Source organism: Eptatretus burgeri, chromosome 12, assembly GCF_056783735.1.
Source record: "Eptatretus burgeri isolate ZD-2024b chromosome 12, Ebu_testis_v1, whole genome shotgun sequence".
Classification (NCBI taxonomy): domain Eukaryota; kingdom Metazoa; phylum Chordata; class Myxini; order Myxiniformes; family Myxinidae; genus Eptatretus; species Eptatretus burgeri.
In genome coordinates, this window is record NC_140972.1 from 46,587,635 (window position 1) to 46,614,920 (window position 27,286).

Below are 27,286 nucleotides of genomic sequence, written 5' to 3' on the forward strand. Positions count from 1 at the left end.
CTGAATGTCTTTGAAACTTTCTTGCTATTATTCTCACAATGCCACACTCGTTCCTCCGTCTCTGTTATTGTCATACACATCCATCCACTCCAATGCTATGATTTTGTTCTTTTTTGCCTTTTTCCCCTCACACCTTTCCTTCTCACCCTAGGGGTCATTCACTCTCACCAGCTCGTTCCCGTCGTTAAGCCAACACCGAAAATGACCTCGAGCATTGAAATGGAGACGGAAGCTCTGAGTAAACTCCAACAGAGGTTGAGGTTTTTTTTATTATTTTAAATTAAAATGTGTCCGGTTCCCCAAAATTCCCAGCTCGTTGTGTTTTTTTTTTTTGTTTGTTTTTTTTTCTTCCAGATTCCTCAGTCCTCTGTGTAACTCTTTTTAAAATGTACAGCTCTTAAAATTTCTCCTGCTTCCTCGAAAAACTCAACCCAACCCACAGTAACACACTCAGCCTGATAACCTTCCAACTTCTTCAAAATGTTCAAGTCTGTCACTTGCCCCCTAAAGTTCCTACCATATCCAACAGTTCTCATGTCCTTTTCAGTTCTTAGGTGATCTATTCCCCTTTGACCTCCAGCCTTTAACCCTTGTAGGTTTCCCAAATTCCAGGCTTACTTTGGTTTTGCAACTTTTGTTTTTTTTTGCATCTGTTTGCAGATCCTTGTAATAAAGATTACAGAGTTTTTTTTTTTTTGCTTTGTTTGTCTTATGTTTCCGTTTCTCGGCGCTTATAAAGGCTTGAGATGCTAAGAACGCCAGATATGGAATTCTCTCTGACATGTGGGATAGGTTTTATTGAACAGATTTACAAGGGACATCCTACGTGTTTAATCTGATTTAAAAAAAATCTTCTTTGTATTGTTTAAATCCCTGCTGCAATACTTACAGCTAAATCTTTTTTGAATTTTAGGCAATTTTGTTTCGAGCCTGAACAAGAAAATGAGAAGATATAAGATCGGAGCTCGTATTATTTTCATTGTAATTGCTCACATTCAACTCTATTTATTTTTGGTATACAAATTACTCTTCACAACATTCACCATCACACTCGAAGACGCATACACGGATGTTTTGCTTGTTTGAAAGTTGGAAATTGTCTGAGAGGGCAAAATCATGTCAATAAGGAAGTATTTCGAACACAATTCCCGCTGATTGCATCGTCAAAACGTTCATTGCCTGAGAATTCTGGGATCCTCTCTTCGTCATTTTATGCCAAAGTGTTTTCTTGAGAGGATGTTTTTATTTTTTATTTTCCTACAGGGGTGTGTGAAATATCAAACTTCTCATTAACATAGCAGGTGTTTTAACTTTCTGATCATAAATACCTTTTCCCACCCCCACCCCATTTTTCCTGCATCATCTCATTTGCCTATTTCTTGACGAGTATGTGTCATGAATACGAGGTGTGATAGTCAACTTTTCTGATTGGTTGAAAATGAGATGATTATTCTTTCTCATCCCAGTGTGGTGCTTGGCAAGTGTGAGCATCCACTTGGAATTTCTGTAAAATATTCTCAATTGACCAGACTCGAGAGTGTTTGCTCTGACTCTTGGAGGTCAGCGGTTCGAACTCTGGCCGAGTCATACCAAAGACTTTAAAAATGGTACGTGCTGCTTCCTTGCTTGACACTTGGCGTTTAAAGAGGGCCAGAGCACGGACAAACAATGCTGGGGGGGTGGGCAGGGAAATGGCAAACCACCCAGTGTAACCCTTGCCAAGAAACTGCTTCGGCAGTATCAGCACTCTAAAGATTGCAGCACATCAAACTCAGAAATATTCTCAATTATGTCAACTTATTTTGTTTATAAAAAGTAGCTGATTGTAAATAGGTTTAGCTGTGTAACTCACTGTGAATTGCATTTTGCTAACATTGAGATGATGGATGAGATGATATATCTTTTCACCATCCTAATACAAATGGAAGTGTTTGATGATACAATAAATGTGGAAATTTTCTGTGCTTAATTTTGCTCCAGTTTTATTCAATTGGAAATAATCAATGGTAAGCTGATTATGGAAAATATGAGCAACTTGCATAAATACTGATAAGATCTATGTAACGTCTTAACACCAGAGTTCATAGAACACTTTACTCCATGCACTGTACAAGTATATAATTCAATTTAAAATAAAATGATTTTAAAGATCATATTTAAAAAAAATCCTCAACTTTGCACTGCTGGTGCAGTCTTATACACCACCTTATTTGATATGTACAAGTACTGCAAAACTGGAGCTTTTTGGAAGCAAAAAGAAGGTGATGTGTTCTTCAGTGTTCAAGTATAGTATATAAATAAATTTAACTTTAAAAAAGTCCAGTATATAAATAAATTGAAATAAAAGAAAGATTTTAAAGGTCATAGAAAAAGATTACAGTACTTCCAGAAGTTTACTGCCGTTAACACAATAGCTATTGCACCACCTTATCTAACACGTCATACTAGTTATTTTTGCTTGTTGTTTGTGTTCTTTATGGCATCCTTAAAAACAGTAAGTTGCCTGGTTGGAGTGATTTTCAATTTTGTTTCTTTTTTTGTGGCTTCCGTCTGGCCACTCTCCCATAAAGCCTAGATTTATGAAGTGCTGCAGAGACTGTTGTCCTTTTGACAGTTTCTCCCATCTCAGCCAAGGAACTCTGTAGTTCTCTGAGAGTGGTCATTGGGTTCTTGGTCACCGAAATAGAATTTTGGTCATAGAACTCCGAGATATAATTGTGAGGAGGCATAGATCTGACCAAGGTGCTCTTTGCTCATTTGCTCTCCCTGACCAAGGTGCTCTTTGCTCATTTGCTCTCCCTGACCAAGGTGCTCTTTGCTCATTTGCTCTCCCTGACCAAGGTGCTCTTTGCTCATTTGCTCTCCCTAACCAAGGTGCTCTTTGCCCAGTTGCTCTCCCTGACCAAGGTGCTCTTTGCCCAGTTGCTCTCCCTCACCAAGGTGCTCTTTGCCCAGTTGCTCTCCCTCACCAAGGTGTTCTTTGCCCAGTTACTCTCCCTACCCAAGGTGCTCTTTGCCCAGTTGCTCTCCCTACCCAGGGTGCTCTTTGCCCGGTTGCTCAGTTTAGCCGGACGGTCAGCTCTATGAAGAGTCTGGGTAGTTCCATATTCTTTCCATTTCCAAATGATGGAGCTCACTATTCTCTTGGGAACTTTCAATACTCTAGAAATTGTTATATATTCTTCACCAGATCTATGCCTCCTCATAATTCCCTCTTGGACTTCACGGTAGAGGTTATGCTTTAACAAGCACGATCAACTGTGGAACCTTGCATAGAAAGGTGCGTTTCTTTCTAAATCATATCCAATCAATTGAATTGGTCACAGGTGGACTCCAATCAAGTTGAGATCTCAAGGATGATCAACAGAAATTGGATGCACTTCAGCTCAATTTGGAGTGTCCATGGCAAAGGGGGTTGAACATTTATTTTTCTGCAAGACATTTCAGCTTTTCATTTTTAATTAATTTGTAAAAAATTCTCAAAACATGTTTTCACTTTGTCATTATGGGATATTTTTTTGGAGATCGGTGACAAAAAATTTAAATTTAATCCGTTTTAAATTCAGGCTGTAACACAACAAAATGTGACGAGTCTAGCAGTGTGAATTTTTAATTATTTATCCAATGGGAAAGGGGTTTCTTAAATGAGTGTTGTTAAATGTCATTGGTAAAAACAAAAAAAAAAATTAAAATTAATATTCATGGATTTAGTCATGTACAAGTCGTGGTGGAAATTTTTTTTCCTGTTAAGTACCCTCTCGTAAGGAAAAGTGTATTGCCTTTAGCGGCAGCCAACAATTGTTGTTGGTAGCCAATAGACAACCGCCTTTCAATGTAAAGTAATGAATTGTAAATCGCTATCAAACGAACGTTGATTCTCCATGTTTTTTGTTTTTTTGGACCCTTTTTCTTGGAGACTATCTCTTTTTATTACATATGCATGTGGTGGGGAGGGAGAGGTAGGAGGAGATAAAATTGAGAGAGGGGAGAGGAGAGAAAAGTTTGGGAAGAAATAGGAAAAGACTTGCATGGAGCATATTGGATAGAGGGTGGTCAATAACTGATATTTGCATTTGGAATAAAGAGGGTCCCTGGACAGTGGCCTTTCCAATAAGGCCAAAAAAAAAAAAAATGTTGCATTGGCGTAACGGGTCACTGAAAAATAGGGTAGGTCGGTCGGGATCTTTTTTTTTTTTTTTTTTTCTTTTTCCTAATAAATCCCTCCCAAAATCTCCCCCGGCTCGAGTACCACCCTTTTTGTCGGCGGGTTCTGTCCGAAACACTTCCGGGTTTTTGCGATCGCGATCGCAATCAACAAGATACTTGAAAACGATAGCAAAACAACAAAAATAGCAATAAAATAGGGTCGGCAAAATTTTTCGATAGCAAAAAAACGTAGGATCGGCGGAATTTTTAGGGTCGGGCGGGTTACGCCAATGCAACATTTTTTTTTTTGGCCTAATCGTGTGTTGAGTTCAATTCAAGATAAATGTTGCCATGATCGCTGTTTGGAGCCTATGAGAGACAGAGAACACAAAATGCCATTGTAGGGGAAAATGTAGGATTCTGGTTGGGGTCATCAGGTCAGGCTGCAGCTCACATTGCACTCCCAGCAATGAGACTGTTTGTTGATCAGATCACCGGTCCAAGTGTAGGTGTCATGGAATATCTGCAGAGCCATGCTGCACACGTGCTTGTATTTCATTCATTTTCAGTACATAAGCAATCTTGGGGGGGGGGGGGGGGGAAACCACTCATAAACCTAATGAAATTTCTTTAAACATTGAAGTGACATCTTTCAATCTTGTTGGGGCGAGGTCAGGAGTACATGCCCGCCTTTCTTCTTGTTCGGCCTGCAGGAATGCAGCGGAGCATGCTTTTTCTACAGTAGTCCGGATGTCAAACACCATTTTTCAAGATGACCTTGCATTAGGGTCCGCACAATGTTTTTCTGCATTTTTGTGATCACCAGACCATCTGAATGAATATTCAGATTGATGCCACTGGCACCCTTGAACATTTTTGTATAAACCTATTAATATGCAAATTATTGGTGGCCATTGTCGAAATTACTATTTTTTTCTTAATATCTCCAAAAGTAAGCATCCAAATAGCCTGGTTTAGGTGTCTACACCCATGTTTTTAGGGTCACTAGTCATGATAAATCCACTTAAAATTTAATAACATTTAAATTTAGCTCATTAATATGCAAATTAGCAGTCGCCATAAATGAAAATTTGGATAAATAGACATATAGATAGAAAAAAAAAAAACACTTCAGTCTTTGTGAATATAGATCACTGTTTTTCATACAGATTCAACAATTCGACTCATCATAGGAACAGGTCACACGATAGTTGTACAACTGCTCGATGAGGCTTTTACGACTGACGAGAACTCCCAGTGCTATTTGGAGTGTAGTTGGTCAATTGGTGATCATATTCGTTATGATGTTTCCTATTGGAGCACCTGGAAGTGTGCAGTCCAGTTTAGCTGATATTTTGGAGAGTAGCAATTGAAGGGTTGAACTCACTGCTTCATTAGCAATATCTATATTAATTCTAGTCTGATAGGAACTGGGGTCGGACGACAACTGCTTAGATTCCTGTGCAACCTTCTTGGCAATTCGTTCTCTGGAAACATCAATGGTGTCATCTTCATCTGATGCTACTAAGTTGATAGCAGTAGACGCTCTGCTGCGAAACAAGATTAAACTTGTGACACCTTCACCAGACAGAACCAGAATCTCAGAGCCAAGTATATCCAACAATTTGGATAACAGGGTTCCTCGAGAGTATAGCTTTCCTCCATGATCCTTGTACATATTGTAGACTTCTACTGAATTCCAGATGTGCAACATGTCGTTTTTCATCGATAGGATGGTAGAACTGACAGCTGGCTCAATGTCCTGAGTTTCTCTGCCACTGTGTGCTGCTGCTGCAACAGAACGGGGTGCCATGAAGGACTTTCTGCAGTTATTGTGCAATCTCGCATCAGCAGCATGAAGATCGCTGATTGTGCCCATTAATCGTATCTTGACCTGGCGTCCTTCATCCTGGCGGGAATCGATAACATCTAGAATAGTTTGTTTGAAAGTTGTCTGATCAACAGGATCTGCAGCCTTACAAAGGAGAACTCGCCGCCAACGATTGGGATTCTTCTTATCAAAGTCCATGATGCACTTTTCGCCGCAAAAAATGCAATGTTCTTTAAAGTCAAATACTGTCGTCTTTGAACGGCGGCTTCTTTTGCTTGTTGAAGCATCTTCCAAACAGACATTACTCATTCGTTTCAAGTGTCTTTCTATGGGTGAGCGTGATGTGTACATTGACATACAGTCTCTATGGCATTTCAGCTCGATAGATTCGTCTGCCTGTAATCTCTGTTCAAGCTCTTCATGCATACCATCTCGTCTTGCTTTGCTTGACCGGATGATGCTTCGCACTCTGTCTGGACCAGCTGTTACCAGATGTTTTCCAGCTTTAGTTGCATCACAGGGACTGAAGAAACAGTCAGTCTCCCATGGTGATGGAGCCTCAACCTGTAACAATAGAAGTAATTATAAACATCAGTAAACATTTAATTTCTTTGTTCGTATTTAAAAAAAAAATTCTCAGGAAACAGGTTCCAGCCTGTGTACTTTTAAAAATCAATAAAATACACAGTTGCTTTCAGACAGATCATGTTAAATAATAAATAAATAAATTGCTTGCAAATAATATCGATCATTCTAATGTATCAGAAGACATTACTCTTACTTAAAACTCAGTTCTCCAAGTTTCTTTCATTACATTACAAGCCTCAACTTACTTGATCAGAAACAGTTCATGCTGTTGATTTTTTCTGGGGTCAGCCATTTCTTTACAACTGTACTGGGGATAAATGGCTCTGCGCAAGTTATTTTCAAACAGTTTTGTTGTTGTATAACTGTACTGCAAAAACGCCAATCGGCTTGGACAAATTCAGGGGGTAGGGCTATGCTCATTTGCATATTATTGAGCGAAATTTAAATGTTATCTAATTGTAAGTGGGTTTATCATGACCAGTGAGTGAACCTAAAAAACATGGGTGTAGACACCTCAACCAGGCTGTTTGGATGCTTACTTCTGGAGATATTAAGAAAAATTATTTTTACAATGGCGACTGCTAATTTGCATATTAATGAGCTAAATTTTAATGTTACTAGATTTTAAGTGGGTTTATCATGACCAGTGACCCTAAAAATATGGGTGTCAACACCTCAGCCAGGCTATTTGGGCACTTACTTTTGGAGATATTAAGAAAAATAGTAATTTTGACAATGGCCACCGCTAATTTGCATATTAATGGATTTTCACAAAAATGCTCAAGGGTGCCAGAGTGGCATCAATCGGAATATTCATTCAGATGGTCTGGTGATCACAAAAATGCAGAAAAACATTGTGCAGACCCTACTGTACGCTTTTCTGGCCAACACTCGGATTACAGCCACGGTATGTTGGGTTCAGAGTATCCGCAAGTCAGCTTTTGCCATTGCTTGTTCCGCTTTCAGCTTGGCCTCAGCTCTTGCTCGGTCTGCTTTGGCTCTTTCTTTATCCGCTTTCAGCTCAGCTTCATGTTTGGCGACTGTCTTCGTTGGCCGCATTCTGAGCAGCGGCGGAGGCTTGAGCCTGGGGCTGCGCACTGAAAGATGAAGAAGATGACCTTGAATATCTTGATGACTTATTTTTTGTGTGCTGGGCCATGATAGTCTCGAGGCATTTTATCTGGTTTCTAGTGCCATGGAATACGTCTTATCCAATGTCTAAGCAATAACACCATTGGCATATTTACTGTTGCCAAGATATAGGTCTCAGTGTGAAAGGTATCTTCGTGATATTTCTGAGTATGCTTGGAGCACCAAACTGGCATCGGTGGGGGTCCATTTGGATTAGGTTTTCATCATTAGCGGCATCTTGAAGATTCTCGAGGGTTTGCTTGGTTTTTCTCCATTGGCGATCAGGCATTCTTTCCATTGTCTGCATGTTGTTGTACATGACCATTGTTGTGGGGCGTCATTCCCTCTGCGAGTGCCCCTGAAGTCCGTTGCGCACGGGGTCTGTTTGGCTGTGAGGTGTCATCGTCAGGTCGAGCTGGGTCAGCATGCGAGTTGTCTGACATGGAGATTTTTTTTTCCTTCTTCACCACAGCGGTTTACTTGTTAAATCAATCCTTGTGCAGAGTTTTCTAATCAGTAAATCATTGTACTGGTTTCAGTTCAAGCAAAGTTCAGAGCTAACAGTAGCTCCAATTCCACCAGTAAATGTCAACTATTCTATAAAGAAATGTCATGTGCAGGCACAGACATGGGATTTAGTAATTGCTTCCTATAATACAACAGGACTGCAACCACAAAACAAACAAACCACTCGATGTTTGCCAAGCTGCAATCTCGATCCAAAATAGAGAAAAGTACAATTGTCATGATAAAAGAATGGTGAACAGTAAATCATGAGAACCCTTACAACCATCAAAATGCAGAGACCGCCCACGACACGAGATGATGTGTGTTATTACTCACTTGATTATGATTTTGTGCAGGGTGAAAACAAGGATTAACAAATATTGAGCAGCAAAGATCATCACGATTTGACAGGATCCAGATAGCTTATCAAATCTCAGGACACCACTCCCCTCAAACCTGATCACAACCAGACTAAGCTCCAGATGAAACTCTGCCCAGCTTTGTGATTCCCAATCTCAGCTCTGCGCATCTTCACACTTTAATCACCGATCATTCGAAGGACCATTACGGGCAAACCATGCTGAACCTTTTTTCGTTTTGTATCCCACTGATACATTGGATCTGCGTCCCCACCTGAAGCAAAATCTAATCAGCTTCTCTTGTCATATCCCCAACTCATCCACTAAGTTTCCTCCAAATCCATCCACATCTTTTTGAGATATCATGATATGTATCGTTTTTAGCCCCCATCTCTTAATGAGGAAGAATTATTTTTAAAAATTAACAAAATCTCGTTTCGGGATTCGGGTCTTCACCAAAATCTAACCAGTTTGTCCTTGTCACACACTCAACCTGTCCACAAAATTTCATCCGAATCCATGCACAACTTTTTGAGATATCCTGCACATAGACAGACAAACAGAAGGGTGAAAACATAACCTCCTTCACCTTCGGTGGTGGAAGTAAATTGAAGGGCACTCAGTAGAGCACATACCCCCACCACGTAATGCCTGATCCACGAGAACATATCGGGCCCAACACATTTTTGAAATATCATGCCATGTGTAGTTTTGGCCCTCTCCCTCTCAATGGTGAAGAATCACTTTGCAAGTTAAATAATCCTTGTATCCAGATTTGGATTCGTATCTTCACCGAAATTGAATCAATTCTTCGTTGTCACACACCCAACGTGTCCACCAAGTTTTTGTCTGAATCTGTCCACAAATTTTTGAGATGTCGTGCTCTGTATCATTTTGGGCCCGATCAATGGTAAAGAATCATTTCAAAAATTCGAGTAGTCGGATCTGGATCTGGATCCTCATCAAAATCTAATCAGTTCGTTCTTGCCACACACCCAACGTGTCCACAACGTTTTGAGATATCCTGCACACAGACAGACAAACAAGAACAAGATGTCGTGCAGAGCACAAAACTTGCAAAATCCATCAAACAAATTTGACCTCAAAAATAATTGGCGGTTCAATTCAAAGACCAAATGTGAAACTCGTCTTCAAATTTCAAGTCAATCGGATGAAAATTGAGGATTTTAGAAACCCCACCTGAGATGTTGACTTTTGGTCAATATTGACCTTTTGACCTCAAAAACAATCGGCTTCCTTTTGACAAACTCGACCACGTGGTGTTACCAAGTTTCGTGAAGATTGGTTTTGTTAAACAGACGGATAGAACAACAAAATCGACTCACCAATATACAGTACTTGAAAATTAATTCCAGCAATCTCTGTGTGTCTGTCTGTCTGTATGTGTGTCTGTCCATCTGTATGTGTTTGTCTGCGACCACCGTTTCTCGACGACCCCTGGTCCGATCTAATTGAAACTTGCCAGCTATATTGCTGGGGACCCGTGGATGTGCGTTTTCAAGGTTTGATATTAATTGGACAAGCGGTTCCCAAGTTATGGGCATTTATTTGCTCACCAATGACAGGGCACGGTGCTATGACGTCACAATGGTTTTTTTTTTGTAGGTGCGGGCACGCACTAGTACTTGAAAAATGGTGGATTTGCAAATGACACAGACAGACAGAGAGAGGGGTGAAAACATAACCTCGTTCAAACAAAGACGTTTAACTCGTTCCTAAGGAGTTGTTTTCACCGCGTTAAAATGGCGGCGGCCGTTGCTAAGCGGAAGTGACCCAAAGCTGCGTCCGCCGATTAACGAGATAAAATAAATTTAAAAAACATTTTTTTTCTCCATTTACATTTTTAACACCCTCAGCCTGTCACACTTTTGTCATCCGCACAATGAAGTTTACTTGGGTTTATTTAATCGGGTGTTAGTGTCGCGCAGGCATGATGGGCCGAACAGCCTCCTCCTCCTCGGTCAAATTTCCTTGTTATCTCATAACCTGAACCCTGCACATCTCGCTCGGTAGAAATTCTCGCGAGAGTTCATGACGATTCCTGAGCCGTACACAAAGTGTAATCGTTTTTTTATTTCCGCACGTTGCGGACACAGAGTCTGACGGCGCAATCTGAAGGAGCATAAATTGTAATAAAGAAGAAGATCCTGAATATTATCGACGATCCTGAACTTTGCCCTCTGTGTCGTCACGCATGCGCCTTGTCTCCTGCCACGTTCGATCTGATGTGAGTGCGGTTGTTTTTTGTTGTGGGGGGTAGGGGGGGGACGATGGGAGAATTTAATTCTTAACATGAACTTTTCCTCATGGAACGAAAATCAACGGCTTATCACGCGGAGCAGTTGAAGAGTTTGGTGTCTCTTTTCATTGGGACTTCAAATCGTCAGATTGAGTGGTACTGGTAGGCCCATCCGGTTGGGAGTGCATCTTGATGTTGGGAAGCTTTTCCTCAAGACCATCAAGGTCGGAGGGACGAGGGAGGACGAGGTGTTGTTCGTCCCCGAAGATGGATCTGATCGTTTGGAGTGTGAAAGTAAATATCGGGGTTGAGTTCGTGTATCCTTGTCATGCGTGTGCACCTCCGCCATCAACAAATCTCCCTGCCTGACTGGAGTTGCCTCCTCATGGTGATGTGTGTATGTGTGTGTGTGTGTGTGTGTGTGTTTTTGTGTGTGTGTGTTTTTGTTTGTGTGTGTGTGTTTTTGTGTGTGTGTGTGTGTGTGGGTGTGTGTGTGTGTGTGTGTGTGTGTGTGTGTGTGTTTTTGTGTTTGTGTGTGTGTGTGTTTTTGTGTATGTGTGTATGTGTGTGTGTGTGTATGTGTGTGTTTTTGTGTGTGGGTGTGTGTGTGTGTGTATGTGTGTGTGTTTTTGTGTGTGTGTATGTGTGTGTGTTTTTGTGTGTGGGTGTATGTGTGTGTGGGTGTGTTTTTGTGTGTGTGTGTGTGTTTTTGTTTGTGTGTATGTGTGTGTGTTTTTGTTTGTGTGTTTTTGTGTGTTTGTGTGTGTGTGTTTGTGTGTGTGTTTTTGTGTGTGTGTGTGTGTGTATGTGTATGTGTGTTTTTGTATTTGTGTGTGTGCCGCCACCCACGAGCCGCTGCTCGCCGACGTGATGTAACATCATCGGTGACTAATCTTGTTTTGTTTGAGACTACCGCACACTTGAATCTCACGACACTCTCACGACTTTCGGTGCTTCTGAGTGTGAAGCCCTTGGTGGAGAGTGGGTCAGCTCGGGGGAGCATTCAACGTACTTGCTCGTGGAACTCACTCTAAAGATCAGGGAACTCGTATTTATATTCACCAGCAAATAACCTTTCCTTCCGGAACTCTTGTGTCATGGACGAATGAAGACGCCAAATATTCCGGTCTGCATTACCGAGTACGTATGTCGAGCACGACTCGGACGTGGAGAAGCCGGAACCACGTATCTTTGTTCACACCTGTGTACGCCTCACCTCCGCTGATGACGTCCCCTTCCTTCACATTCCGCCATGTAACATTCCTCACTCGTACATTGGAAACGGTCACACCTGTTACCATGACGATACACCTGACATTGGTAATACGAACTTTCAACCCATTACATGCAAGTCATCAACTAATCGGTTAAACCAACCTTCTCAACATCGATAATTCTATAACTGAATTTTTTAATCTTAAAAATGCAGACTCTGTGGAGGTCGAGATACTCTGTTGGACCTTCCAGGTACCGTTGGAATTGCTCCACTCGAGTCAGATTTTGAACTAATGTTTGGGAACTGACTGGAATCTGATTTAGGGAGAGATGTAATTTCTCGCACTGAGCTGTCAGACGAAAACGGTAATGTCTGAGGAACCATACTAGGTTGAGCAGGTGAATGGGGTTCCACGATAAAGTCAGGTGACTGCTGACTATTTCTAGGTATTAAATCAAGAACCTCTAACGTTGGTTCGTACTCAGGTAAACTTTGCTCTGGTCTGCCACCATAAATGCATCGCATTTGTCCACGTAATCATCGAAGAACTCTACTTTCTCATCGAAAGCTCCAATATTTCCAAGCACAGCCATGTTTTGCAATGTTTCTTTGGGTTCAAAAATGATGAATGATCCGAGTTGGCAATTTGTTGTATCCTGGATAAGTGAACAAGGTACACTGAATCGTCCAGTCTACATTACTAAGTCGATCAAACACGGCTCGGGTGTAGAGAAGCCATAACCACATTCCTTTATTCATGCGTGCGTGCGCACCTCTCCCTCATGGCATCGGCTTCCTTCAGATTCCACGATTTTATCAGCAACGTGCCACTGCATTAAGCTCACGTTTCTGCTTCTTCTTCTTCAATCACTAGAAAGGCGTGCTTTAAAAGCGGTCATCTTTACGCTTCAACAGACATAAATTTTTGTTCCAAGTGCCTGGAAATTGATTATTAGCTTTGTTACCGAATAGATTATTACTTGTCAAATGGTACCATTTTTATTGGCAGAGTGGGTTGTAATAACTTCATTAAGGTAATGCAGTATGGTCAGGCCAGATCAGATCTGTGACTTGCTACAGGTACCATGTAAACCTGTGCTAACCTGTTCTATGGTTGGGTTGTCGGCGACTAAACTGTCTCCCCCACCAGGTTTTCTGGTGAGGAGGGTGTTTGGATATGGACACCCAGTAGGATTAAAAACAAAACCTGTCTAGGGCGGAGGGGCTCCTTGTGAGCCAACGACCATTCATATCGAGGGCCCAACTGTGCGGACGTCGTCCTGCATCGGGTTACTTCTTATGAGAAGGTTGGTGGCAGGATTTGCACTCCGGCCACCGTAAAACCCTTCATTCCGCAAAACACAAAAACGCAAAGAAATCTGAAAACCTACTCCGTGGGAATACCTCCTGTGCAGCTTCCCTTCTCAGGGCAGCTCACCGGATGACGGGATTGGGGCAAAGCCTTCGGGACCCCCAATCTTTGAAGATAGGGGGGAAACCACGGGGTAACATTGCTTTTGTCAGATTGCGGGAGAGTGTGTCAGAGTGGTGCTGCGGTGTTGTCCACCAGATGGTGGTCTCCTTGGGTTAACCTGAGGCGGTCCCTTCCCGTGGGTGACTGGAATGTCCTGTCCCAAAGAGAGGATGATCGCCTGTCTCATAATTTGAGTTCAAGCGTTTGGACATCGGTATTGCAGCACTCTCTGAGGTTTGGAGACCAGATTGAGGTGAGATCATGAGGGGTGATTACACCTGCTATTGGTCTGGTCGCTCTGATGGTTACCATGCCCAAGGAGTTGCTGTAGCTTTGTCCAATAAGCTGACTCCAATGATGATTGAGATAACACTGGTCAACGAGTGTATTATGAGACTAAGGATTCGTCACTCCTCAGGTGTCATTTCCCTGGTCTCTGTTTATGCTCCGACTGAGGCGAGTGATCTCACCGTGAAGGATGCATTCTATGCCACGCTCGAGTCTGTGGTTGATCAGTGTCCCAGGCGAGATACACTTCTCGTCATGGGGGATTTCAATGCATCGACTGGAACTGATACGCTTGGTTTTGAGACATGTGTTGGTCCATGGGTCTGGAACCGTGAACCTGAATAGCACTAAGTTCCTTGACTTTGCAAGAAGTCATGGACTTAGGATGGCCAGTTCATGGTTTCAGCGCCCACAAGCTTGTCGCTGGACTTGGTATTCCAACGCTGGCAGTGTGGCAAAGGAGATTGACCATGTCCTCGTTGATGGTCGCTGGAGGACGATCCAGAACTGCAGGTTCCATCAGAGTGCTCAGTTCCTCATTTCTGACCACCGGCTTGTTGTGGCAACTCCAAGTTGCACCTTAAATCCTGGAGAATGGTACCATCCCAGCCTAGGCTGGATGTTGGCAAGCTCAAGGATGAGAGAGTAGCTGAGGAGTTTGCGAACAGGTTGAGTGGAGATTTGGGGGGTCTGGGTGTCTTGGAAGATCCTGAAGAGTTGTGGAGTGCCTTCAAGACCACCGTCCTTGATGTTGCCGGTGGAGGTCTTGGAACGCACCGTCGGGCAAAGAAGAATTTTGTCTCGAGGGACACTGGATACCATTGACAGGAGTCACAGGACCAGGCTGAATGGCAGAGCTGAGCTGTTCAAGGAGCTGAGGCGTAAAACTGTATGTGAGCCAAGGGTGGACAAGGAGGCCCATGTGCGAGGAATATGTGAGGGGGTAGAGCATCACCTGTGGTCAGGTGATTCTCGTCCTGCTTACAGGGGAATTCGTGCATTGCATTCCTCCAAGCCCATCCCTCGGTGTACTGCAGTGAAAGCAGAAGGTGGTAGGCTCTTGACAGAGGAGTCCGAAGTGATGGCCCGCTCGGCCGATTACTTTGAGCGGATGTACCAGGCTGATCCACCAGATCTTGAGTTGGACATCAGGGGTCTTAATATCCCGATTACTGACCCTCCAATCAACTGTGGTCCACGTTCGCTTGTGGAAACTCAGGCTGTGGAAAACCGGTTGAAATGGGGTAAAGCTCCTGGGATTTGTGGCATCCATGCTGAACTTCTCAAGGTTGGTGGAAATGCTGCACTCGTGTCATTGAATGCAGTTCTGTGCTCTGCCTGGAACACAGAAATCATCCCAACTGACTGGAAGATGGGCCTTGTTGTCCCTCTCTGGAAAGGGAAGGGCGATCGCCAAGACTGCAACAACTACCAAGGGGTGACGCTGCTCTCAGTGCCGGGCAAGGTCTTCGCTTGGATAGTTCTTGATTAAAACCATCTGCTTGAGCACCAGCGTCCAGAGCAGTCAGGCTTTACACCAAAGAGGTCAACGACTGACCGTGTCCTTGCATTTTGTGTCCTTACCGAACACAGACGAGAGTTTCGGCAGGGGCTGCTTGCAGCCTATGTTGATCTCTGTAAAGCGTTTGATTCAGTGAATCGGGATGCCCTCTGGAGGATTCTTGGTTTTCGTGGGGTGCCACTAAAACCGATCGATCTGATGTCTGAACTCTACTCTGGTACTGAGAGTGCTGTGAGATGTGGTGGTACCATCTCTGACTTATTTCCAGTTGTTACTGGAGTTCGTCAGGGATGTGTACTTGCCCCCACACTTTTCAGCACTTGTATGGACTGGATTCTGGGGAGGATGTCAGAGAGATCAAGCTGTGGTGCATCATTTGGGAATGTCAAGATCTCTGACCTTGATTTCGCAGATGATGCAGTCATCTTTGCGGAGACTCCAGATATCCTTTTGGGGGCCCTCGAGGTGCTGAATGAGGAGTCGGAGCCGCTGGGATTACGGGTTTCCCGGGTCAAAACTAAGATCCAGGCTTTCAATTACATCTTGGATGCTGCTGTCCTGTCTGTGCCTGTTTGTGGTGAGGCTGTTGAGGTCATGGAGAGATTCACTTACCATGGCAGTGGTATTCATGTCTCTGCAGGCTGTGAGTCACAGGTCAATGGACGTCTGGGTCGGGCCTGGGGAGTCATGGATTCACTGGATCATGGGTTGTGGTGCTGCCGGTACCTGTGCGGGAGGACGAAAGTCCGAGTCTTCAGGTTTTAGTGCTTCCAGTCTTGCTCTCTGGATGTGAGACTTGGACTCTGACCAGGCATCTGAGACGGCGACTTAATTCCTTTGGTACCAGGTCTCTTCGGAGAATCCTTGGCTATCGCTGGTCGGACTTTCTGACCAACGAGCCGTTGCTGAGGGAGACTCAAATGAGATTTGTTACCTGCATCGTCTGTGAGTGTCAGCTGCGGCTGTATGGACATGTGGCTCATTTTCCTGACGCTGATCCTGCTCACCAGATTCTCTCAGTGAGTGGAGGAGGCCAGTGGGCCGACCACGTCCCTCATGGTTGCAGCAGATCGATCAAAATCTCAAAGAAATGGGGATGGGCCAGGCATCTTCCTGGGGTATGTCCAGGCAGAGGCCCCTGGAGTACCGGCGGAGTCGAAGCAGCGACGCGCTGCTCTGGCGCATACTCCCATACCTGACCTGAGTACTGGACTGAAAATTTAAATGAGCATCGACTCTAAAAACACACATACACATACACATACACATACACACACACACACTGTATTTAGTATTTTTAGTTGCAGTTGTAAATGAAATATTGCCAGTGTAGGGTCCGACCACTACAGGGGCCTGGGGCCTTCGGGCAGTCCCAGATGCTGGAGGTTCATCGAGGGTTCCTTGAGGAGGTTCTCAGCCATTTTTGACCATAAAAATGACTTTTAATCATGCCGACATTTTGATATTTTTTAAGCATAATGTAATTTTTAAAATCTAAATTTGTTTGACCATCAATTTGCTTGACCAACAATTTGCTTGATGACACATCTTGGTATCTACATGAAAACGAAGAAGAGAATGTAAAATTTTATGATGGCATTTCCAGTAACTGCAGTATTTTGCTCATTTAGGCACTTGTGCACTTATTAACCTCCGTCATCGAAGATCGGAGGTTACTGTTTTCACCCCTTTTTGTTTGTTTGTTTGTTTGTGAACAATATTACGGAAAAACTCCTCGACGGATTTCGCCGAAACTCGGTGGGGGGATTTGGTGTGGTCCATTAGATCATGCCATTAGATTTTGGACTTGGTCCAAAATCCAATATGGCGGGCATTTTGAAAAAATATTTGAATTTTTTTTTTTTTGCCTTTATACATGTTTTAAGTTATTTCCAACCCCCCCCCCCCCAAAAAAAAAAATTGTTTGAGAAAAAAAAATTTTGCAACTTTTTTTTCAACAAAATTTCGAATTTTTTTTGAATTTCTACAGTTATCAGTGATTTCCAACAAAAACATGCCAAAATTATAATTGTGGCTGATTTTGGAACTTCAGGTGGATATACTCACGTAAAATCAATTTCTCTCTCAAGGAATCTCGTTATGACGAATGAATTGAGTATGTAAAAGTAAAAGGGAAAGTTGCAAACGATAACTCTTTCAGCACTGTTGACGTCAAATTGAATGAATAGGATATCAGGTTCACTTGAGTGACCAAGCAGTATTGGTGGCGGAGGTTTTGCACTCTACCGAGTGCTCCCCCTCTAGTTACGGTCTGTCTACATGAAGGTTTTACCTTTGAACTTGACATACGAGCCTTTCTTTGCCTTTGAACTTGTTGCAACTCATATTTAAAAGAGATTGAACTTCATTGCTTGTGTTACCATTCAATAACTTTGCATCGACTATAAACGCACTCGAGCCATTACTCCTTGGGTGTACTCCTGAAAATTGAAATGGTTTAGTCGGCCTGCACGCTCGAACGGTGCCGCACACGGTCGAGTTCCGAACACACTCTGTATCCACGACAGACCGGCATCTAAATTCATCCATTCTTACATGGGAAGTTGAGAAACGCACACACACCTCGTCAGTATATACTACTATAATTTAATGGGGAAGACTATCGTTTAATGTTTTTATAACACACTGCATCTAGAATAGCGCTATTGTGTTGTTTCTGAACGTTTGTTTAATATGGGAAGCAAAGGGCAGACTCAGGCTTCCATATTAAACTTTCGTTATACCTTTTTGGGCTTCAAAGTTCACAAAAGATAGAATTGTTAAGAAATAAAAATTCTGCTGAAGATGTGACACTGTGGCCGGAAACTATTGAAAGCTCATGTTTAACTGGTCAACACGTTTCACTGCTTTGGCGATTGTCCAAGACTGTCACACACTACACCGTTATGCACGATTACCATGGATAACTCGTAAAAGTTGAACGTGTTCTCATTGTGTCGATGCTTCCCACGCTGCGTTTGAAAAGCTGCTGATTGGTTATTTTTCATTTTCGTTTCACTTTTGTTGATGGAATATAGTCGGTCACTTTATTGTCCCTTTCATTCATCTTATCTAAATCGATAGAATAACTTAAACTTTTCCCATCACTGACCCATAAAGTTTTACATCAGGGTGAATGGGTACTTTATTTATTACAAGATTAACGGGGGATTTACTAGTTGAGGATAAGCAGAAGACATTTTTTTTACCTCCGCCACCGAAGGTGAAGGATGTTATGTTTTCACCCCTTTCTGTCTTCGTCTGTGTACAGGATATGTCAAAAAGTTGTGAACGGATCCGGATGAAATTTGGTGGAGAGGTTAGGTGTGTGACAAGGCCGAACTGATTAGATTTTGGTGAAGATCTGGATCCGACTACTTGAATTTTTTAAGTGATTCTTCACCATTGAGAGAGAGAGCCAAAAATGAAATGTAGCACGATATCTCAAAAAGTTGTGGACTGATTCAGACAAAACTTGGTGGACATGTGTTTGTGACGAGGATGAATTTATTCAATTTTGGTGAAGATCCGAATTAGGATCTGGATACGATAATTATTTAATTTTTGAAGTGATTCTTCACCATTGAGAGATGGGGCCAAAACGATATGGAGCATGCTATTTCAAAAATGTATTGGGTGCGATATGTTCTCCTGGATCAGGCATTACGTGGCTGAGGTATGCGCTCTGCCAAGTACCCTTCGAGTTAGGTATAAATCAACTGGACTGGGCTCAGACATTGGATGGTTTTTTTTTATAGTTGACTATTAACCAAGCTTGGGGCTTGTGAAATAGCTGGTAGAGTATAAAAATGAATTCAAAACTCGTTTCATGATAGGCAACAGAGTGCTTGTGAGTAGGAGGATGTCTGGCTGGGAAATTGTAAGTAATGGGGTTCATTGAGGATCGGTGCTGGGTCCGTTATTATTTATAATTTACATCAATTATTATTTGAACGAGAGATAGCTTTTCTAAGTTTTCAGATGGCACAGAGCTTGAACATAAGTTCAATCGTAGGGCTGAGGGGGAGGTTGGGAGGTTGATCAGATTCAGGAAAGTCGAGATACTTTCAGAGATTTTGCAAAAGATTGGCAGATACAGTTTAGCATAAAGAATTGTACGGTGCAGAGGATGGGCAAGAATAATGAAAATGGAGATTACATGATGCAAGGAACAATGTTAGAGCATGTCACACAGGAGAAGGATCTGTGGGTGGTGATAGATACGGAAGGAGTTCGCAGATAGGGCAGTGCCAGGCAGAGCTAATGGGATTTTAGTCGAGGATCAATTGTAAATCTAGAGAGGGAGTTTTTAACACTATAGGAGCAAAATAAGGCCTCATGTAGAATGTTGTGTACAGTGTTGGTCACTACATCTGAGGAAGGACATTTCTGTCAGAGTCGAAAGAAGAGGAGGGTTAAGACGGTAGTAAGGCAAGGGTCCTTCACTCAGAGAGTAGTTGATGCACGGAATGGTCTCCCTGGAAAAGTCGTGGCAGTAAAACGACAGTACAACTTTAAATTGAAATATGATGGAGTGTCGAGATGCATTGGGGATAGAGGGGTACATGTACATTGGCAGCACTGGTAAATAGCTTTGGTATGGAATACGGATTGGGTGATTGTATACGTGTGCCGTGAGAGGGTGTCAAAAGGTGAATGTGCTGTGTGTGTTTGTTCATTCTTCACCTAATAACCATCTTGATCCACCCCTTCCTCAAGTGTCTGTCTGTCTGTCTATCTGTCTGTCTCACCCTGATGACGTACTGTGTTTTCCCTTCTGTTTTCTTCCCTACTATTCCTCCTCCTCCCTACCCTCAACCTTCCTAGAATTCAATAAACTAATCGATAGGATTCATGTGGTGTTGATGTGGCACAGGCACAGCATGACGGACTAACTTGCCTGCTATTTTTTTTTTTTTTTAAGTTCCTTGTTGGGAAACAGTTTTACGTCGGGTTCAGGTTAGAGTTATCTATGAATCACAATAGTCACCATGTATAAAGACGTTATTAATTTTTATCATTATTATTCCTTTTCTTCTCTTGTTTATTTTACTTGATGTCTCTTATGGTATTTGGAAAGCTGTCATGTTTCTTTATTGCTACACTGTATTGATGTAACAAACCTTTGAGCTGTTATTTAAATTGATTAGATCTATAATATGCTTACGACGACATTGCATGATTATAGAAGAAGCATTCCTCCAACACCCCCACCTCTTTTTTTTTTTTTTTTTTTTACCTCCACGATATCTATCTGATCCAGCTCCCACCCTCTCCCTCCCCCACATCCTTTGCTGAGCTAAAAAAAGAATCCATTTGTACATTGGTTGCGTTTTATAAAACTACATACTGTGGTTAACGTGTCCTTATGAATGAGATGTGTCTACCTGTTAGCTGGAATACATCCTCTTCCATAAGAAGAGTGCAAACACAAAGCTGCTCAGCTATCGATCAGTTAGCCTGCTTCCCATAATACAGCAATAGAATCCATACTTGCTGCCTCCATCATCATTCTTTTTCACCCTCAGCCGATAGCCGTCAATCACCAGTTTGTTTTCTGCCTAAGCCACTTAAATATGGCCATGCTGTTGATTCTCTCACAACAATGGATGGAGGCTCCGAATCGGAATAAGGGAAGGACTGTGTCTCTGGATGTATTCCTTGATCGAAACGGTTTAGCATCCAGCTCTATTTGCCAAGCTATCTGATTGTAACATTCAGAGGATGCGTAAAAGCTGGTCCGATATCTGGAATATGACTTTTAATCCAGGTAATTCCCGTATCCTCTGCAAAGACTGTTGGATGAACCTCTGGAAGAAGTCCAGTCCCTTGAACTTGTGGGCCTCACCAGAAGCGATGTCTTCTCCTACGCAGACTACACCTCCAAGCTGGTCGCTAAAATCTGATGCAAAGTTGAGGAAATAGTATTATTTTTGGAAATAAAAAGTTCTTACTATTCGTCTTGAACTATAGCATTTTCAGGGATCCTCTGTCAGTGTGTTATTAAATTATGGAGAATAAACTGAATTGCACACTGGGTTCGTAGGATGGCCTAGAGCAGGTATTCTCAACTGGTCGTGACCCATCAGTGGCCTGCAAGGTGCCATTGAGTGGTCTGTGGAGATCATACCATAAAAGAAGGCAGGCTGTGGTGGCATCATTTTGGCTTTAAATGTCTTAAATAAAGTTATTATTATTATTATTATTATTATGATTAATATTATTATTATATTTATTCACTGCTGCAGACAGCGACATATAACTTTCAGTTCAGAGCACCCTGGGGGTTTTTATTTTATTTATTAAAGTTATTATTTCTTGATGCGTGCATCTATCTATCTTGATGCACGCATCTTTGATGCGTGACTGGGAAGGAGTAGGTTTAAAAAATTTGAACTCGCAAAAATCAGGCTGATTGTTCGATGTCCAACCTTGAGTCGGATGTAATCCAAGGTTGAGTTTATTACCTCTGCCACCGAAGGTGAAGGAGGTTATTTTTTCACCCCTTTTTGTCTAGTCTATATGTCTGTCTGTCTGTCTTTGCTTGTTTGTTTGTGTGCCGGATATCAAATGACCTCGTGCTTGATCAAAAGGCAACTCGTGTGACATTTGCAAAAGACCTGCAATTCTACCAGAGGGAGGAAGATTTTCTCTTGAAGATTATAACATCATGAAACCTGGGTCCGTAATTTCATACCAGAATCCATGTAAGCCAGTATGGAACGAGGACATTTTTGGTCCCCCATAACCCCAAAAAGATGAAGTTCAGCCAGAAAGCCTCTGATGATAATTGTGTTTTGGGACCTCAATATTTTAAGTGAAACTTATTGAATATGTAAAAACCATGCATGCACAGTACCACATTGACTTGTTATCCAATGAAGTGGGAAGCAATATGCAGACAACAGCCAGGTATGCTGTCTCAGGGTGTGCCTGCTGCATGATAATGCTCATCTTCGCTCAGCAAATGTGACGACAACAGAAAAAGATTGGTGTTCTGCATCATCCTTTGTACAGTTCAACAGATGTATCACCTTGTGATTCACATCTCTTTGGACAACTTGAATAACTTCTGGGTGGAATTGTAGTTATTCACGATTGAAGACATCAAAGCATGTGTCCTAAAAATAGCTGTGCACCAATCCTAACAGATTACATAAGGGTGCAACCACATAAAAAAAAAGTGCATGTATTCTTAAATAAATAATTGGTTTCCTTGACTCGCCAATCCGTTTTTGAAGGGTTTCCCCCCCCCCCTCCAGTAAAAAGTCCACATCAACTCTTAACTACCCTCATATGGTGGCCCCTTTCTTAAATATTTCCTTTTACCATAAATGCCCTTCCTCCTTTCAACCATCATTTAAATTCCTATAACGCTGTTCAATCATTCTCTTTCCCTTCACAGTGAATCGCAATGAATGGCCAGTTGGACCTGGCTGGAAAGCTGATCATAAAGACCTGTTTGGGAAATGATATTCGCCGAATCCCAATCCACAATGATGAGATAACGTATGATGAACTGCTGCTCATGATGCAAAGGGTTTATCGTGGTCACTTAGGCCCGACAGATGAAGTTACCATCAAATACAAAGATGAAGGTAAGAGGAACGAGGAGGTTGATTTATGTACATGGCCCTATATGTATGCACGTGTTCAACCATGTTAAGCCAAACAGATATAGTGGACACTCGATAATGCAAACACCTGCCAATTTGAATTTAATAATTTGCATTTGGTCCCATATAGACCATGCTTTCCAATTTTCTAATAATTTTGAATAAGCCGTTTTTAGCTTATCTGGAATCTTAAAGGCCCCTTTCAGTGTCCTCAACGTCTATTGGCTCTTTGGAAAACCTCCACTGATTGGCTGCTCGTGTTCACGCGTTTGCTTCATCACAAATATTGGCAAAAATGCAAAGAAAAATTGAGTCACGACAAGCGTAAAAAGACGACTATTTAATTTGTCCATTTCCCACCACATTTCCAGATTGCAACCAATAAGGAAGTCACGTGAGCTTGCAAGAAGCTTAAAAGCGATGTCCATTGGTTATGAGACGTGCAGGCAGACACGTTTACACAACAGATGAATGTTTTTAAGTTTTTGTTATTCCTTGCTTAAAACTTTGGTTTATTTTGCTGTGTTCCTGGTTTTATTTGTCATTTCTTTTTCTTTTTCTTTATTACAGATGGAGATCTTGTGACCATATTTGACTCTTCAGATCTTTCCTTTGCTATTCAATGCAGTCGAATTTTAAAGCTTACTATTTTCGGTACGTATTCTACAACAGCCAGTGTGTTTCCTGCTTGGCATTCCTATTTGAGCTCAAATATCATGATTCTTTGATCCCAGATTGATATACTGTATCGATCTGTACATCGTCTACTCATATCCTTGTAATGTTATAAAAGGGCATTGACATTGCCATACTTTTCATAATACCAAGATAACTCGATTCAAAAACTCTGACCCTGAACCTCAATAGTGTCATTGAACGTACTTGTGCAGAAAGCAAAGAAATGGGGATTCTCACATGCTTGGCATCTGCTGGGTGTCTTTGGTCCTGAAATTCTGATGTGTTTTCTTTCCCTCTGAACTGCCAAGTACTATGGATTGTAGATGGCAGCTCCAGAAATTTGTTTCTTCGTACAGTTGTACGAGTAGAAAGGCTGTGAAGACAGATTATTTGAATAATACTGCACAAGGAACTTTGACATCAGAGGAGGCCATTTGGCCCAACTTCTAAGACCGACAAAATAAGGAACAATAAAATATACTTGATGCAGTACCAGGTAAATCGCACAAAGGTGAGAAGGCTGTTTGTTGCAGATAAGTACCACAAAATACCAGATAATACCATGAATGTATGAGTTTCCTAAAATGCACAAGAGTCCTTGTAAGATGAGGTTGATCGAAGGTAGAGAATGCAGGTAGAGAATTGAAACCTTGTCAGGCAGCATTACAGAGGCAGTGAAACAAATTTACAAATGCCTGCAAAACTATGATAAAAGGCAAGGTTTTATTCTTCTATTAGTAAATTCTGGATCATTGACAACTCCAAACCTGTAATCGATGACATTCACAATATTAACAACAGGGTGAAGCTTGATGTCGATCATCTTACGATTTTTTTTTTTCCCACATGACGAACTCTTTGCCACATTGGACGGAGCAGTCGACAAATAATTTCCAGGTTGTAAACATTACAGTATGACTAAAGAGAGCACGTTGTTGTCTTGAAAAGAAAACATTTTCATGCAGTTTTTCAAAAAAGAAAAATCAACTTTAAGAAAGTATTATCCTTCTCTTGCACACCCAAGCAGACAATAATACCCATGGGGTCGGATCCGGCACCTTTCTTTGCAAATTTGTTCCCGCGCATGTACAAATGTGATTGGGTCCAGAAAATGATTCGTTAAGTTGCAGGAAGTCTGATGAGGTGACTGTCCCTGTGATTGGGAAGTTCCAGTTTCAGAAAGCAAAATGATTGCTGTGTTGTACGATAAAGATATTTCTCCTAAAAATTGTCTCTACAGAAATTAGTCTACTTTTTTCAGGGTTGACATTCATCGAAAATTCTTTGTTGGATTGCTCGAGGATTTCTGGGATATAGTAAGGAACATGACTGCTGTGAAAAGGAACACCGTGCTCTTTTAGTGAGTAAATTATTATCCCCACGCTTAAAAAAAAAAACACTGATATTTCTGTTTGTCTGTCTGTCTGTCTGTTTGCCTGTCTGTTTGTCCTTCATGTTACCACCTTCTAAACAGTTGTGTAGAAATTCGCCAAACTTGGTAGTTATGATCACCACATGGCAGGAAGGTGTGAGAGCAGTATCATCTTGTGGGACCTGAGTATATTTGAGGGTGAGTCGTAAAGTATCCGCAGTATATTTTTATTGAAATAATATAATTACAATTCAGCATGTACAAGAGCATCTTTTTTCCACATCGTCCCCCTCCTTTTCAACCCACTTAGTCCATCGGTTCACAAGCTTTTGTATGCCCTCAGAAAAAAAATGTTTTTGGCTGAGTGACGAACCACACACACACACACACACACACACACACACACACACACACACACACACACACACACACACACACACACACACACACACACACACACACACACACACACACACACACACACACACACACACACACACACACACACACACACACTGCTTCTTTCACTTGTTGGTCACCGGCAAAGTAGCAGCCTCTTAAAGCGTCTTTGAGTGGACCAAACAGGTGCAAGTCTGAAGGGGTCAGGACTGTACAGAGGATGCTCCAACACCTCAAAGTTCAATTGCTGGAAGATTTCCACAGTATGTGTGGCAGTGTGTGGATGGGCATGGTCATGTAACACCTTTCGACATTAGCCTTCGGCATTTCCATTGGATAGCTGGTTTCTACTAGTCCCAAAGCATTTCACAATAACAGACACTGTTTGCCGTTGTGCCCCCCCCCCTCTTGATCGTTTTCCAAAATTGGGCCTTGTGAGTCCCAGAAAAGCATGAACATCACCTTTCTGGCCGATGGTTGACTTTTGAACTCCTTTTTGACTGGTGATGTCGTTGTTTCCACTCCATAATCTGGCGTTTGCTGTCTCACTCATAATGGTGGATCCATGTCTCGTCTCCAGTGACAATACGTCTCAAAAAAAGCGTTCCCTTCATGATGAAACCGGTTCAAACGGATTTGGCAGATTGTCACATGGTTGTGATTTTGCTTTTGTGTAAGTTGTTTTGGACCTAATCTTGCAGAAACTTTACGAAAGCCAAGTCGGTTGTTGATGATTTCATGTGCAGAACCATGACTGATGTTCAGGATGTTGTTCCGCTTCAATAGTCGGCCGTTGGTTATCCAGAATCGTGGTGCGGACTCGTTCAATGTTTTCTTCTGTTGTGGAGTTGGATGGGCGTCCTGGTCGATCATCATCGGTGACACTTGTGCGACCGTTTATGAAAATTGTAATCCAATCATACACAGTCTGTGATGGATTTCTACCCCTCATACACCGTCAGCCCACAAAAATGGTATCACTGCACGCTGCTCTTCTTTAGTACAAACGGACAGCAGAGCGGTCATGATAACTCAGTTACGACACAACTACTGACTTCTCAAGGTTGAAACTGCTCCACAGTGGCACAGACAGTTCATACTTGTACCTGCAAGTACAATAAGCAATGTATTCAACACAACGCAGTTTTTAATAAATCATTGCGGATACTTTTCGACTCACCCTCGTATGATGTACTGTATAGCATGGGGTCAAAAGGTCAAATATTTACCTCCGCGACCAAAGATGGATGAAGGTTATCTTTTCACACCTGTTTGTCTCTATCTGTTTGTCTGTCTGTGAGCAGGATATTTCAAAAAGTTATGTACTGATGTGCACAGGTTGGGTGTGTGCCAAGTCCGAATTGATATGATTTTGGTGAAGATCCGAACCTTTTGCCATCTTTCAACTTTGCCTTGGTAGAAAGCGTGAAGATTTTTGTATTTGTCTTTGATACCTGTTCCACCATTCTAATTAAATATATAATATTTTGTCCTTTGTTAAAAGGATAACCCCAAGTATAACCTCAAATGTGGAATATAGGCCAACATGAGTGACTATAGACATTGAGATGAGGCATGTCCAACACATGACAACCAGAGATGTTGGTGTAGTCGAGAGATTATTTCTTTTTTCTTTTTTCTTTTTTCTTTTTCCTTTTGAGGATTAGCTAAATGCATTTCAAAAATAAATAACATGATGAGCAAAATCGTCTTTTGTCACCAAGCTCCTCCATTTCCAGTAACTTGTGGGCCCATTGGTCTGATGTACCAAAATTTCATTGGTCTTCACAGCCTTATTGCATACCCACCGGCTGTACTGCTCGAGCATTAGCTTGCCTTTCACCAAGTCCAGATGTGCTTGGGGCCAGCACGGGGATTATTTATGTTCGTTATTATTAT

The 27,286-nt window shown here is 42.0% G+C and overlaps 2 protein-coding genes across 4 annotated transcripts in view; both read left to right on the plus strand.

Moving 5' to 3' along the window:
- LOC147015538 (uncharacterized) overlaps window positions 1-1,969 on the plus strand; it is a 59,877-nt gene extending 57,908 nt beyond the window's left edge. Inside the window, exons 13-14 of one of the 2 annotated variants that reach the window (XR_015050365.1) lie at window positions 152-254; window positions 914-1,969. Coding sequence is in view for 1 of the 2 variants with exons in the window: in XM_085850368.1 (XP_085706494.1) it covers window positions 152-188 (37 nt within the window). In the remaining variant the exon portion in view is untranslated. Of the gene's footprint in view, window positions 1-151 lie in introns of both variants that reach the window. The other variant, XM_085850368.1, reaches the window with a different exon arrangement.
- Window positions 1,970-10,591: 8,622 nt separating this feature from the next.
- The window catches only part of TFG (trafficking from ER to golgi regulator), a 35,752-nt gene continuing 19,057 nt past the window's right edge, over window positions 10,592-27,286 (plus strand). The window contains exons 1-3 of one of the 2 annotated variants that reach the window (XM_085850369.1): window positions 10,592-10,810; window positions 22,728-22,920; window positions 23,509-23,592. In XM_085850369.1, the coding sequence (XP_085706495.1) occupies window positions 22,737-22,920; window positions 23,509-23,592 (268 nt within the window). In that variant the 5' untranslated portion in view covers window positions 10,592-10,810; window positions 22,728-22,736. Of the gene's footprint in view, window positions 10,811-10,855; window positions 11,117-22,727; window positions 22,921-23,508; window positions 23,593-27,286 lie in introns of those variants that run through there. The other variant, XM_085850370.1, reaches the window with a different exon arrangement.